This window comes from Castor canadensis, chromosome 13 (genome assembly GCF_047511655.1).
Source record: "Castor canadensis chromosome 13, mCasCan1.hap1v2, whole genome shotgun sequence".
NCBI lineage: Eukaryota > Metazoa > Chordata > Mammalia > Rodentia > Castoridae > Castor > Castor canadensis.
The window spans coordinates 7,253,082-7,266,087 of NC_133398.1; the positions used below are offsets into that span (position 1 = coordinate 7,253,082).

Below are 13,006 nucleotides of genomic sequence, written 5' to 3' on the forward strand. Positions count from 1 at the left end.
AAGCTGAGATGCTATCACAGCTATCACAGTGGAGAGTAAGGAGAGATGACAACTAAATGAAATGTGGTACCCTGGATTCCAGAACAAAAAGAAGGCAGTAAAGGAAAAACTGGCTAAATTTCAGTGAAGTGCAGAATTTAGCTTCCATTGTTTTGTCTTATTTTTAAGTCTATCAGACTTCAAGTCCTGTGCAACTATAAAGGAAATTTTTCTCATCAAAAAGAAGTAAAGAAAATCCAGGGCTGGGGGTATGGCTCAAGTGGTAAGAGTACCTGCCTACCAAGTACAAGGCACTGAGTTTAAACTCCAGTGCGACCACCAAAAAAAAAAAAGAAGAAGAAGAAGAAGAAAATCCAGACATGCAGTAGCACATACCTAAAACACCTATAATCCCAGTACTCCAGAGACTAAGGTGGCAAGAAGATGACAAGTTTAAGGCCAACCTGAGCTATACAGCAAAACCGTGTCTCAAAAAACAAACAAATAAAAAAAAGGGAAGGAGAATCTGATCAAAGTTTATTACACCTATGAATGGAAAACCCTTTTTACAATTAATGTATGTATACTAAAAAGAAAAAACAAAACCTGGCTGAGAGTATAGCTCAATGGTAGAGCATGTAAAAGGCCCTAGGTACAATCCTTAGCACCCCACAAAGCAAAGAAAAAAAACCCTAAATACAAATGTCCACTCCATGATCTAAAGCATTATATTGTTGTAGGATTTCTTTTTACAAAGATGCTCACATTTCACAAAAAATCCACAACATAAAAGCTAATATAAGAAGCAACACAGAATGATAGAACACAGACACTGGAGGGAAGACTGCCAGGTTTGAATCCTGGTTCCACCACTTACTAGCTGTGTGACCTTGGGCAAGTTACTTAACCTCTTTGGGCCTCAGTTTCCCCATCTGTAAAACGGAAACAATGATAATAAGAGTATCTAAATGTGGTAAGTGTATATTCTTTTTTTTTAATGTCCATATATGTTAAATAGCTGAATATTCACAGATAGAATGTGTGGGAGTTACTTTAAAATAATAGGGAGGAAGGTTTAATCGTTAACTTAAGAGATCACAGACTGCAAAGATGCAATTAATTCAACAGAAGTTAAGAAGTAGAGGGAAATGAGGATGAGGGGACTATGTATAACAGGATGAGACCTAGACTAAGAATTAAGGTACCTGAGTCTAGCTGTACAAGTGTATTTTCTTCTTTTTAATTACTGTATTATATCATGTATCATATTATTATTTTCCACTTCCCAGTTAAAAAAAAAAAAAAACTATAGATTCCCCCAAAGAATAAAAATAGTAACTATCTCAAAGGGTCACCATAAGAATTAAATAACTTACGGTGAATACTCTAGTTACTCTTTATACCATGTAAATCTTTTGCCTTAAATAACTTGCAAGTCGAGTGCTTAGAAAAATCACTGGCACTGAGTGAACACTATGTAAGTGTCAGCTACTTGCATCATTGCTCACTGGTATGTCCCAGCACTTAGTGCTGACACCAAAGCATCAGCTGAATGTTTAGTAAGTCCTCATCCTCAGATATAGTTATGATAATTCGATTCTACAATATTGTACTTCTACAGTGAATGTCCCTTTCTTTCCAGAGAAAGCAATGTGCCATACTCTTTTCCATTGATTTTCTCTGCTGTACCTAACCCAACAATATCACAAAAGCATATATAAGCACAGTGTCCTCTATGCCATCTTCTTCACGCTGACTGACACATGGCACAGCATACCTGGGAGGTTTGTAGTAAGAAAGCCCTTCTAACAACCGCTGCCAGTGTCTATTCAGTTCCGCCTCAATCTGATTCTGCAAAAGAACAAGGCAATTATACAAATGAAATTTTAATCAGACTCTAGGATCACACTAAGGATTACATGTTCTTTTGAGTCTTTTTAAAGGTGCATCTCCCCTCACAGCTTATATTTTGAATATAGAATTCTGTGACCTCCTTTTCTTTGCTTAACATTTGAGCATAATGATTTAACTTTATTATGGAAATCTTGATAAGCACACTTTCTGTTTACATCATACTTTGTCAAGTGGCTAGATCAAAATTTACCATTCTTCTGAGATTAGGTACACTTATCTATAATTTCTTTTTTTTTTTTTTAATACTGGGGCTTGAACTCAAGGCCTCATGCTTGATAGACAGGTGCTCTACCATTGAGTCACTCGACCAGCCCTTTTTTGTGATGGGTTTTTTTGAAATAGGGTCTCATAAACTATTTGCCTGGGCTGGCCTTGAACCATGATCCTCCTGATCTCTGCCTCCTGAGTAGCTAGGATAACAGGCATGAGCCACCAAAGCCTGGCTATTATTTTTATTAATATAAATGATATTGTGCTGAAGTGCTTCAGATACAAAACATTTTCAGGATTTCCTGCTCTGAGAACTCATTCTAGAAGTGGAATTATCAGAAGAAAGCATATTGAAAGATATTAAGGTCCTAAAATGGATGTAACATTATGTTAATTATGCTAGTAACTGAATGTCATCTTAGTACTTATCCTCACAGTACCAGAACACCCACGGATCAACATGAACAACTAGATACTTGAAAATGTCCTAGAAACCACAGCCTGTATGACCTAAAAGAAGAAGCTGAAAGGAAAAGGAGAAAAGACAAGTAAATAAAGTGTGAGAGAAAGGCCTGAGAAGCTGGGCACTGGGAGTAGTTAGGGTTACAGGCATGAGCCACCTTACCGAGCTGTGTTCAGAAAAGGAATCAATGAGGTACAAAGAAAGAAAGATTTAGAAAAATTCAGCAGCTACACCAAAGACATTTCTATGTTAGCAAAGGGAAGTTGGGAATGTACAATTTTTATTAATTTGAGGAATAAGAAAATGAGTTTAGTCAGGCATGGTGGCACATGCCTGTAATCCCAGCATTCCAAAGGCTGAGGCAGGAGGATTCAAAGTTCAAAGCCATCCTAGGCTACATAGTGAATCCCTATCCCAAAAACACACAAAACAAAACATCCTAGCTCAAAGAGAAGGCAGGTTTGGGGTTTTTTTAAATTTGTTTTTTTTTTTAAATATAAGCTACATGTTACCACTTACCAATTCTCTCAGAGCTGACCTTCCAAGTAAAATTGTCCACAATTCTCTACTGCTCCTGAAATATTAGAAAGCGGGGGTAATTTGGTTCTTTCAGAAAACAAGAAATTTACGTTCAGAATAAAAACTTACTTAAACTAAGATTTCAACCTAAATCAAACAGGTGGTTTGTTAAAAAATGAAAACAGCCACATTTCAACAACACATTTAAAACGGGATTAGGACGGGGGGTGTGGCTCAGTGGCACACTGAGCACATGCCTAGCATGCTCAAGGCCCTGGGCTCCATTCCCAGCACTGCAAAAAAAAAAATTACAATACAAAAATTTAAAAATGCCATTAATTGTAACACACCATCATTTATCATCTACTGAGAAAGCAATGCTTCCATTAGCTAGTATGTCCATTATCAATAATAAAACACATTATCATTTACAGAAGCATTAAAAGTGTGAAAAACTGTGTATCTGACAATTAATGAAATACAGTAATGTAATTAAATACCTTACATAATAACAAGACACTTCACTTTAAAATTTCTCTCTGGGGGTGTAACTCAGTGGTACAGCATGTGCTTATTAGCATGAACAAGGCCCTGGGTTCAATCTTAAGAACCAAAACAACCACACACACAAAAAAAAATTCTATCTCCTCCTTTCTCTCTACAAAATAGTGACCAATAAGGAAGAAGAATCTAGAAAAGGACTAAGTATATTTCAGAGCCATTGTCATCTCCAGAAAAAAATTTTTTTTCTTTCTTTTTTGGTGGTACTGAGGGTTGAACTCAGAGCTTAGGCAGGGACTCTACCATGTAAGAGCCACACTCCCCAGCCCTTTTATGCCTAGTTATTTTTTGAACAGAGTCTCTTATTTTTGCCTTGCTGGCCTGGACTATGATCCTCCTATTTATACTTCCTGTTGAGCTGGGATGACAGGTGTGCACACACCTGACCAGAAAAAAATTTAAATACACATAATTCACTTTCTCAAAGCCTAACGGTCATTATGAATAGTACTGTGTGCATTCGTTAATGAATTCCTACTAAGTGCCACAAACAGAGCTAAACACAAGATAAAAAAACATATCTTCCCTGTTCCCAGTATGTCTTTAAAAAATGCTATAACACACCATATGCTTACCCCACTTTCTGCCCTCACCCACACCTCTGGAATTTCACAAAACACATTTCATGTTTTTTTTTTTTTAAAGTATAGAATTAACTCTCAAAATGTAATCATTAAGAAATGCTCCATAAAAGCCAGATGCCAATGGCTCACGCCTGCAATCCTAGTTACTCAGGAGGCAGAGATCAGGAGGATCGAAGTTCGAAGCCAATCCACGAGACCCTACCCCAAAAAACCCTTCATAAAAAAGGACTGGTAGAGTGGCTCAAGTGGTAGAGCACCTGAATTCAAACCCAGTGCTGTCAAAAAAAGAAAAAAAAAAGAAGAATTGCTCTTTTAATTCATCTTTCAGAAATTAAAAAAAAAAAAAAAGAAAGAAATGCTCTTCACTAAGCAGGTGACTCCTGCCTATAATTCCAGCTATTCAGGAGGTGGAAATCAAGAGGATCACAGTTCAAAGCCAGCAAGTTAACTATATATATAAATTGAAAACTGTTTTCCACACTAAGACTGTAACACAGGTGGCTCAAACCTGTAATTCTAGCTACTCAGGAGACAGAAATCAGGAGGATCGAGGTTCAAAGCCAGTCAGGCAAGTTCTTGAGACCCTATCTTGAAAATACCTAACAAAAAAAGGGCTGTTAGAGTGGGTCAAGCTGTAGGCCCTGAGTTCAAGCCCTGGTACCACAAAAAAGAAAAAAAAAAAAAAAGACTGTAACACAAAACACTAGATCCATCTATTTTAAAACTGTCCTTCAGAATGTTTCCATCAAAAGAGGTTTAAACACACCCAAAAATTATAAATCTCTTTCCTAAGGGTTAATGCTTCTAAAAAGCCTTCAATTCTATTAAATTTTAGCCATCAACCCCCAAAATAGCACAATGGAATCACTAATCTTTTTTCTGATAACAAGACAGCATTACTGTTCAGAAATAATTAGGAGATAAGATGCAGTTAATGAAACTGCATCTTATACTGATAATACAAGGCAGGGAAAAGTATGAGTAAACAAGCCCCAAGTAATTAAAAACTAGAGGGAAATTCACTGGAGAATTTTACAGTAAAATGTGAAAGTAAGCAAGCCTGTAAAGGTATAAATATTCTTTAACTTACATGACAAACCTGAATCAGCAAAAAATAAAGTGAGGTCTTTATTTAAAATGGCAAATACTATGCATGCTCAGATGTAAAAAGCCCAGGGTTCAGTCTGCAGCATTGCAAAAAATAAGTATTTTTTGTTGTTGTTGATGTTGAGCTTTTGTTGATACTGGGGTTTGAACTCAGGGCTTTGTGTTTGCTAGGTAAGCACTCTACTACTTGAGTCATGCCCCCATCCCTATTAAAAAAATAATAAGTACTTCTTTAGAAATTAAAATTCTCGCTGAGTGCAGTGATACACATCTATAATCCTAGCACTTGGGAGGTAAAAGCAGGATGAGCTGGAAACTGTTGACAAATAGTTAAATAAATAAGTGTGATGTTTCATTCTTCCTTTTTCTTTTTTGGTGCCAGGGATTTAACCCAAGGCCTCACTCATGCCAAGCACCACTAGGCTACATCCCCAGACCCAAAATGAATTTTTTGGCAAGAAAAGTCAGATTTATTAAGCAGTTATATGTCAGGCTGGAGCCTAGTTTAACACCTTGTCTTACTGCATACAGACAGCTTACTTAAGAAGCAGATACTATTATTATGTTCATTGCTTCATCAAGAAATAAAGGTTTCAGAATGGTTAGGTAACTTGCAGAAGGTCACAAGGAGAATATGTGATGGAGCCAGGATTGGAACCTAGGAATGCATGATTCTAGAGCTTAACTATAACTGTCTCAAGTTGCACTCAAGAATTCATTCCAACCGGTCACCAGTGGCTCACATCTGCAATAATAGCTACACAAGAGGCAGAGATCAGGAGTATATTGGCTGCAGGCAGCCCCAGGCAAATAGTTCAAAAGACCCTATCTCAAAAAAAAAAAAAAAAAAAAAAATCATCACAAAAAAGGGCTGGAGAAGCGAATCAAGCAGTAAAGCACCTGCCTAGCAGGCATAAGGCCCTGAGTTCAAACCCCAGTGCCGCCAGAGAGAAAAAAAAAAAAAAAAAGATTCATCCCAGGAGTTAGGTGCCTGTAATCCTAGCTACTCAGGTGGCGAGATCAGGAGGATTACAGTTCAAAGCCAGCCCTGCCGAATTAAATAAATAAATAAAAAGGATTCATTCCAGGCTCTTGAGCACCTTCCTTGGGGAATGCTTCCACTTACTCTCTCTCAACTTACTTTGCAAAAAAAAAAAAATTATCCTGTAAATAAACAAAGATGTTCAGTGAGGTGAAGCTTCTAATGGCAGGCACACAGAAGGGGCTCAAAAAAATACAGGCTGAAAGAATATCAATGGAGAATGGAGAATGATTTAAGTTCCCTTTTTTTTTGGTGTTACTGGGGTTTGCACTTGTTAGGCAGGTGCTCTACCACTTGAGCCACTCCTCTAGCCCTTTTTTGTGTTGAGTATTTTCAAGATTGGGGTCTCCTGAACTATTTGCACAGGGCTGGCTTCAAACTGCGATCTTCCTGATTTCTGCCTCCTGAGTAGCTAGGATTACAGACATGAGCCAATGGTGCCTGGCTGTGCTGGGTATTTTTTTTTTTTTTTTTTTTTTTTTTTTTTATTGGTGTGTGCGTGTAACAAACTTTTTAAGGTTTAGTACCTCTTGTTTTATTTTTGTTTGGTTGTTTTTTGGCAGCACTGGGGTTTGAACTCAGGGCCTCACGCTTGCTAGGCAGATGCTCTACCTTGTGAGCCACTCAGCCAGCCCTGTGCTGGGTATTTTTGAGATAGGGTCTTGACGACTATTTGCCTTGGCTGGGCTCAAACCTCAATCCTCCTGATTTCTGCCTCCCACTAGTTAGGATTACAGGCATGAACCACTGGTGCCCTGCTGATATAAATCACTTCAGACCTACGAGGAATAGAAAAATCAAAGACAAGTAACGTCTGGCTGACACTTCCATTTCTAAAAGAGCTAGTTTTGGATGCTGGATGTCCTTAAAAGATATTGTCGGGTCTGGAGACCTAAAGGGCAGATGAGTGAGTATCCCATCCCCCCATGGAGAGTACTGATTCCTGCATCCTGAGGAGTTGTAAATCTTCATTTCTGCATCCTGAAGAGGAGATGCAGGGTCTGATAGATCTGCCACAGGGCTGACAATATGCTCTCAAGATTGACCCCCCCCCCCCCCCATAAGGGGCAAACACGAATCCACAGCCAATGAAAAGAGTCCACCTAACCCTTACCCAAATCCAGAGTTAAAACATCCATAAAAGCCCCAGCCTTCACCTGAGCAGCGAGCCACCAGTTTCTAGGCTCCGCTGCACTGCTCTAGCTGTAGCCTTTCCTTTCTCAATAGTAAATCCTACTTCGTATACCAGCTTTGGCTCACAAATCAATCAGCTGCCTCACGAGCCCGTTCCCTGGCCTGTGAAGGCGAGGACCCTCGATACCGGCCCACAACACTTCACATCGACACATAACAATATCTACCTGGTTGGAAATCTTTGGCCAAAATCTACTGGGAGGTTAAGAGAATAATAGTTTCTACAATTGAGTCCTTTGGGAAGAAGTGAGAGTCAACCTACTCAATGAGATAGTTCCTTTGACAAATTCAGTTACAGTCCACATGGAGATAATGAATAGAAGCAGCCATAGCCCACCTGACTCCATAGATGAGGTACAACTCCCTTATAAACAGATTCAAGCTTAGCAGCAACAGCTTTTCAAACTGCAGTTCTGGCCAGGCCCTGGTGGTTCACACCTATAATCCTAACTACTAAGGAGGCAGGGATCAGGAGGATCAAGGTTAGAGGCCAACCCAGGCAAAAAATTCTCAAGACACTATCTCTAAAATATTCAACACAAAAAAGGGCTGGTGAAGTGGCTCAAGTGGTAGAGTGCCAGCCTAGGAAGTGTGAGGCCCTCAGTTCAAGCCCCAGTACTGCCAAAAAAAAAAAAAACAAAAAAACAAAAAAACATACCTCTCAGGTTTCTACAAACTGAAGAACACAAGAGGGACCCAAAAAATGCCAATATTCAAACTTTCTGCCAAACCCTGAATGACCTTTCAAAACTGAGTGAGTTGAATATTCTTCCATTTTGATCAGTACCAACTCACATCAATGCACCTAGTAACTCTCCTACAAGAACAAAATGCTTCACAGCTACCTCAATCCTCCTCTGAAAAGGATTCACATTGGGAGAAGTTGGAGCTCAAAATGATAAAGTGAGATCAACTACACATCAGCAGGCACTAGGAATAAAATGAAAGCTTTCTTAGTCCAGCCCTCCTAACACTTCAAACAGAAAGCTGCTACTCGGTATAGCTCCAACTGCTATAGAACGTGCTTTCCAGTACCAAAAGAAAGGCCACTCTCCTAACACACACCATGAGCAAAGCAGTGCCAAGAAATCCTAGTGTCAGGGGCTGGCATTGTGCTCAGTGGTACAACCTAGCAAGGGCAAAGCCTCAAGTTCAAATCCCAATACCAACAACAACAACAACAACAAAGCATACTGACAAACATGGCTGGGTGGATGAAGCTGCTTTCCTTCTAATCCTCTCAGTATAGAACATGCCTTACCCTGCAGTAGCTAAACTTTACCCAGGTTCCACAGTGAACAGGCCTAAGAAAAGGAAGGTTCAGAGGCCACAGCTGCTGATACAAGAGCTGGCATGAAACAGCAAGGGAGGAAAACCCAAACTGGTCTTCATGAGGGCCTGCCTTGTCCAGTGGAAACTCCAAAGAAAATCTGAAAAGTGAAGGAAGTGATCCTGGAGAATGTACATAACAAACAACATCTATGTATTTTGCTGGATGTTTAGGATACAGCTGCATGGGAGGCTGAGACAAGGAGGATTGAGGCTGAAGGCCAACCCAGGCAAATTAATTCTCCAGAACCCATCTCCAAAACACCAGAGCAAAATGGACTGGAGGTGTGGGTCAAGCAGTAGAACGCCTGCTTTGCAAGAGCAAAGCCCTATATTAAAAACTCCAGTCCTAAGGTACCCTCTCTTGGGAAACCCCCTGCCCAAACTCTGGGGGCTCTATCCTCCCACTTTACACTTTTCTATCTCCATAAACTCTCCTGCTTTACACACACACATACACACACAAACTCCAGTCCCATTGAAGGAAAAAGAAAAAAAGCAAGGGGGAAGCCAGAAGCCCACTGGCTCACACCTGTAATTCTAGCTACTTGAGAGGCTGAACTCAGAAGGATCACTGTTCGAGGCCAGCCTGGGCAGAGTTCACAGACCCCCCCACCCCCAACTTAACCAAGAGCTGCCAGTGGTTAGTGCACTTGTCATCCCAAACTACTCAGGAGGCTGAGAATGGGAGGATAGAGAAGATCAAGGCGGCAGGCCGGCCTTGGCAAAACGTTTCTGAGACCCCACCTAAACAGGAAAAAAAAAGCTGGCTGTGGTAACCCCCAACTGTCATCCCAGCAACGTGGGACGCTTAAAATAGGGTTGCGGTCCAGCCCGGCCTGGGTAAAAAGTGAGACTCTATCTCCTGAACAGCAAAACGGGCTGGAGGCATGGCTCAAACAGCGCCTGCCTATCAAGTGTGCAGCCCTGAGTTCAAATCCCAGTAGAACCCCTGACCACCACCAAAAAAAAAAAAAAAAAAAGCAGGGAAAACATTGCTGGCACAGGCAACAAGAAGTGACAGGGACGTTTAACTTTAGGAGGGTGCACGATGGACGTGGTCTGGCTATGGTTTTGGAGTCGGACAGCCTTCCTTCCCTCTGAATCCTCACCTGCTCTCGGGCTACCTACGGAGGCGCCCCTGGGACTTGGGAGAACTGAAGAGACAGCGCCTGGAAAGCGATTCCCCAGGGCCTGGCGCTAATAACCGCCCTTCAAGGGACAACTGTGTTTCGTTTCTTAAATTACTCATCTTCTCGTCCCAAAAGCCTAGTACAGCGCCCGGAATGTCGGGGAGGACCTGAGCATGTCGGCCGGCTGAATCAATGCACGATGAAAGATGCGCGGAGGAGGACGGCAAAAACTGCAGGGACGCGAAACGCGACTCCAAACGAAAGCCCAAGGGGAGGACGCGAGGCACGGGCAGGGCCCACCCGCGGCCGGGCGGCTCGCGGGGAGACTGCAGGGGGACCGGTGAGGGTCCCGCAGGCGACAGCTAAGTGCCCCGGCGCGCCTCGAGGGAGCGTCGGCGCCGGACAAGGAAGCGTGGGTGGGGGGGACGCCGGGGGACGCGCCGGAGGGAGACGGAGGGCAGGAAAATGGACCCGGGTAAGGAGACCCGAGGCCAGGCGCTGAGGGGAAGGGGACAGCAGTCGGCCCACTGCTGGAGAAGTGCCTTCAGATCCGCGCGCGCGGGGACCGTTTGGTCTATAACTGTCTCCCGTCTCGGTGCCCGTCCACCCAGCCGGGACTCGTCCAGCCACCGCCATTGCATCCCTCTCCCAACTCTCGTCGGGCTCCCGTTCAGCTTCCAACCGGACCCTCACAGACACCTCTGCCGACTCGGCCCGCTCCTCACCTCACACACGGCTCGTCGGCGGCCGCCGCCATCTTCGCGCGCGCGCGCGCACCTCGGCCCCGCCCCCAGACGCTGCGCCCACGTGACCATCCACCGCGCCCCTCCCCTTGCTGGACGTGTGGGCGGGGCTACTTATCACATGACGGCGTCGTGGGGCGGAGCCCAGATGGCGATGCCGGGCGAAGTGAGGGATTTGCGGCCAAGGCGGTGGAGGCTGTGACAGTGGAGTGAAGGCGTCTACCCTATAGGTTGAAGGAGGTGGAGGGTGACCCGGCGCCAGCTCCGGGGCAGCGAAGTGACCTACGTGGGAGCTCCCTCCTCGAAACTGGAGAAGGTTGCTGGCTGAAGCTTCTGCCCTTTCCTTGGCGGGGTGAGGGGCTAAGAGTCCAAGGCGTCCCTAATCACCCCTGCTTCCCCGGAGCCCCAGGCCTGGAGACATGACCCGAGAGTGCCCTCCCCCAGCCCCCGAGCCCGGGGCGCCGTTGAGCGGGCCGGTGCTGGCAGAGGCTGCAGTGGTGTTCGCAGTGGTGCTGAGCATCCACGCGGCGGTGTGGGACCGATACTCGTGGTGCGCCTTGGCTCTCGCAGTGCAGGCCTTCTACGTCCAGTACAAGTGGGACCGGCTGCTCCAGCAGGGAAACGCTGTCTTCCAGTTCCGCACATCGGCGAACAGTGGCCTGCTGCCTGCCTCCATGGTCATGCCTTTGCTTGGGCTGGTCATGAAGGAGCGCTGCCAGGCTGCAGGGAACCCGTACTTCGAGCGTTTTGGCATCGTGGTGGCAGCCACTGGCATGGCAGTAGCCCTCTTCTCCTCGGTGTTGGCGCTGGGCATCACTCGCCCGTTGCCCACCAACACTTGTGCCATCTCCGGTTTGGCAGGAGGCGTCATCATTTATATCATGAAGCATTCACTCGGTGTGGGTGAGGTGATCGAGGTCCTGGAAGTCCTGCTGATCTTTGTGTATCTCAACATGATCCTGCTGTACCTTCTGCCCCGCTGCTTCACGCCTGGGGAGGCCTTGCTGGTATTGGGTGCCATTAGCTTCGTCCTCAACCAGCTCATCAAGCGCTCTCTGACTGTGGTAGAGAGCCAGGGGGACCCAGAGGACTTCTTCCTGCTAGTGGTGGTGGTGGGAATGGTGCTCACGGGTATCTTCTTCAGTACCCTCTTTGTCTTCATGGACTCAGGCACCTGGGCCTCCTCCATCTTCTTCCACCTCATGACCTGTGTGTTGGGCCTTGGTGTGGTTCTCCCCTGGCTGCACTGGCTCATTCGCAGGAACCCCCTGCTCTGGCTTCTTCAGTTCCTCTTCCAAACAGAAACCCGCATCTACCTCCTAGCCTACTGGTCTCTGCTGGCCACCTTGGCCTGCCTGGTGGTGTTTTACCAGAATGCCAAGCGGTCATCTTCCGAGTCCAAGAAGCACCAAGCCCCCACCATCGCTCGAAAGTATTTCCACTTCATTGTGGTAGCCACTTACATTCCAGGTATCATTTTTGACCGGCTTCTGCTCCACGTGGCCGCCACTGTATGTTTGGCAGTCTTCATCTTCCTGGAGTATGTGCGCTACTTCCGCATCAAGCCTTTGGGTCACACTCTGCGGAGCCTCCTGTCACTTTTCCTGGATGAGCGAGACAGTGGACCACTTATCCTGACACACATCTACCTGCTCCTGGGCATGTCTCTTCCCATTTGGCTAATCCCCAGACCCTGCACACAGAAGGGCAGCCTGGGAGGAGCAAGGGCCCTAGTCCCCTATGCTGGGGTCCTAGCTGTGGGGGTGGGTGACACCGTGGCCTCCATCTTTGGCAGCACCCTGGGGGAGATCCGCTGGCCTGGAACCAAGAAGACTTTCGAGGGGACCATGACATCTATATTTGCACAGATGATTTCTGTGGCTCTGATCTTAATCTTTGACAGTGGAGTGGATCTGAACTACAGCTATGCTTGGATTTTGGGGTCCATCAGTGCTGTGTCTCTCCTGGAAGCATACACCACGCAGATGGACAATCTCCTATTGCCGCTTTACCTCCTGATACTGCTGATGGCTTAGCCAATGGGATGTGGGGAGAGTGGTCCCCACAGCTGCTAGCCACTTGGACACGATGAGTCCAGGGATAAAAGGCAGATTTGGTTTTTCAGTTGATTCAGACTTAAAATAAAAAAAGCAAAACTCTCCTGGTTTTAGTTCTGCTGATATTTAACAAGAAAAAAGGCTAAAGGATAATACAACTCAGAGAACTTG

The 13,006-nt window shown here is 44.8% G+C and overlaps 2 protein-coding genes across 6 annotated transcripts in view; one reads left to right on the forward strand and one right to left on the reverse strand.

Annotated features, from left to right (window-relative positions):
• The window catches only part of Nup188 (nucleoporin 188), a 42,279-nt gene extending 31,451 nt beyond the window's left edge, over positions 1–10,828 (reverse strand). For all 5 annotated transcript variants that reach the window (XR_012440756.1, XR_012440757.1, XM_074053029.1 and 2 more), the window contains exons 1-3: positions 10,761–10,828; positions 3,086–3,140; positions 1,757–1,830 (exon numbers count right to left, since the gene is read on the reverse strand). Coding sequence is in view for 3 of the 5 variants with exons in the window: in XM_074053029.1 (XP_073909130.1) it covers positions 1,757–1,830; positions 3,086–3,140; positions 10,761–10,792 (161 nt within the window). In the remaining 2 variants the exon portion in view is untranslated. The remainder of the gene's footprint in view (positions 1–1,756; positions 1,831–3,085; positions 3,141–10,760) is intronic.
• Positions 10,829–10,891: 63 nt separating this feature from the next.
• Dolk (dolichol kinase) lies at positions 10,892–12,937 on the forward strand. The gene has a single exon (XM_020187336.2). It carries the CDS (start codon positions 11,198–11,200, stop codon positions 12,812–12,814), a length of 1,617 nt encoding a protein of 538 aa, XP_020042925.1. The 5' UTR covers positions 10,892–11,197; the 3' UTR covers positions 12,815–12,937.
• Positions 12,938–13,006: the final 69 nt, after the last annotated feature.

Bases quoted from the DNA above. Each gene is read 5' to 3' on its own strand.
- Dolk (XM_020187336.2), top strand. From the start codon at position 11,198: ATGACCCGAGAGTGCCCTCCCCCAGCCCCCGAGCCCGGGGCGCCGTTG.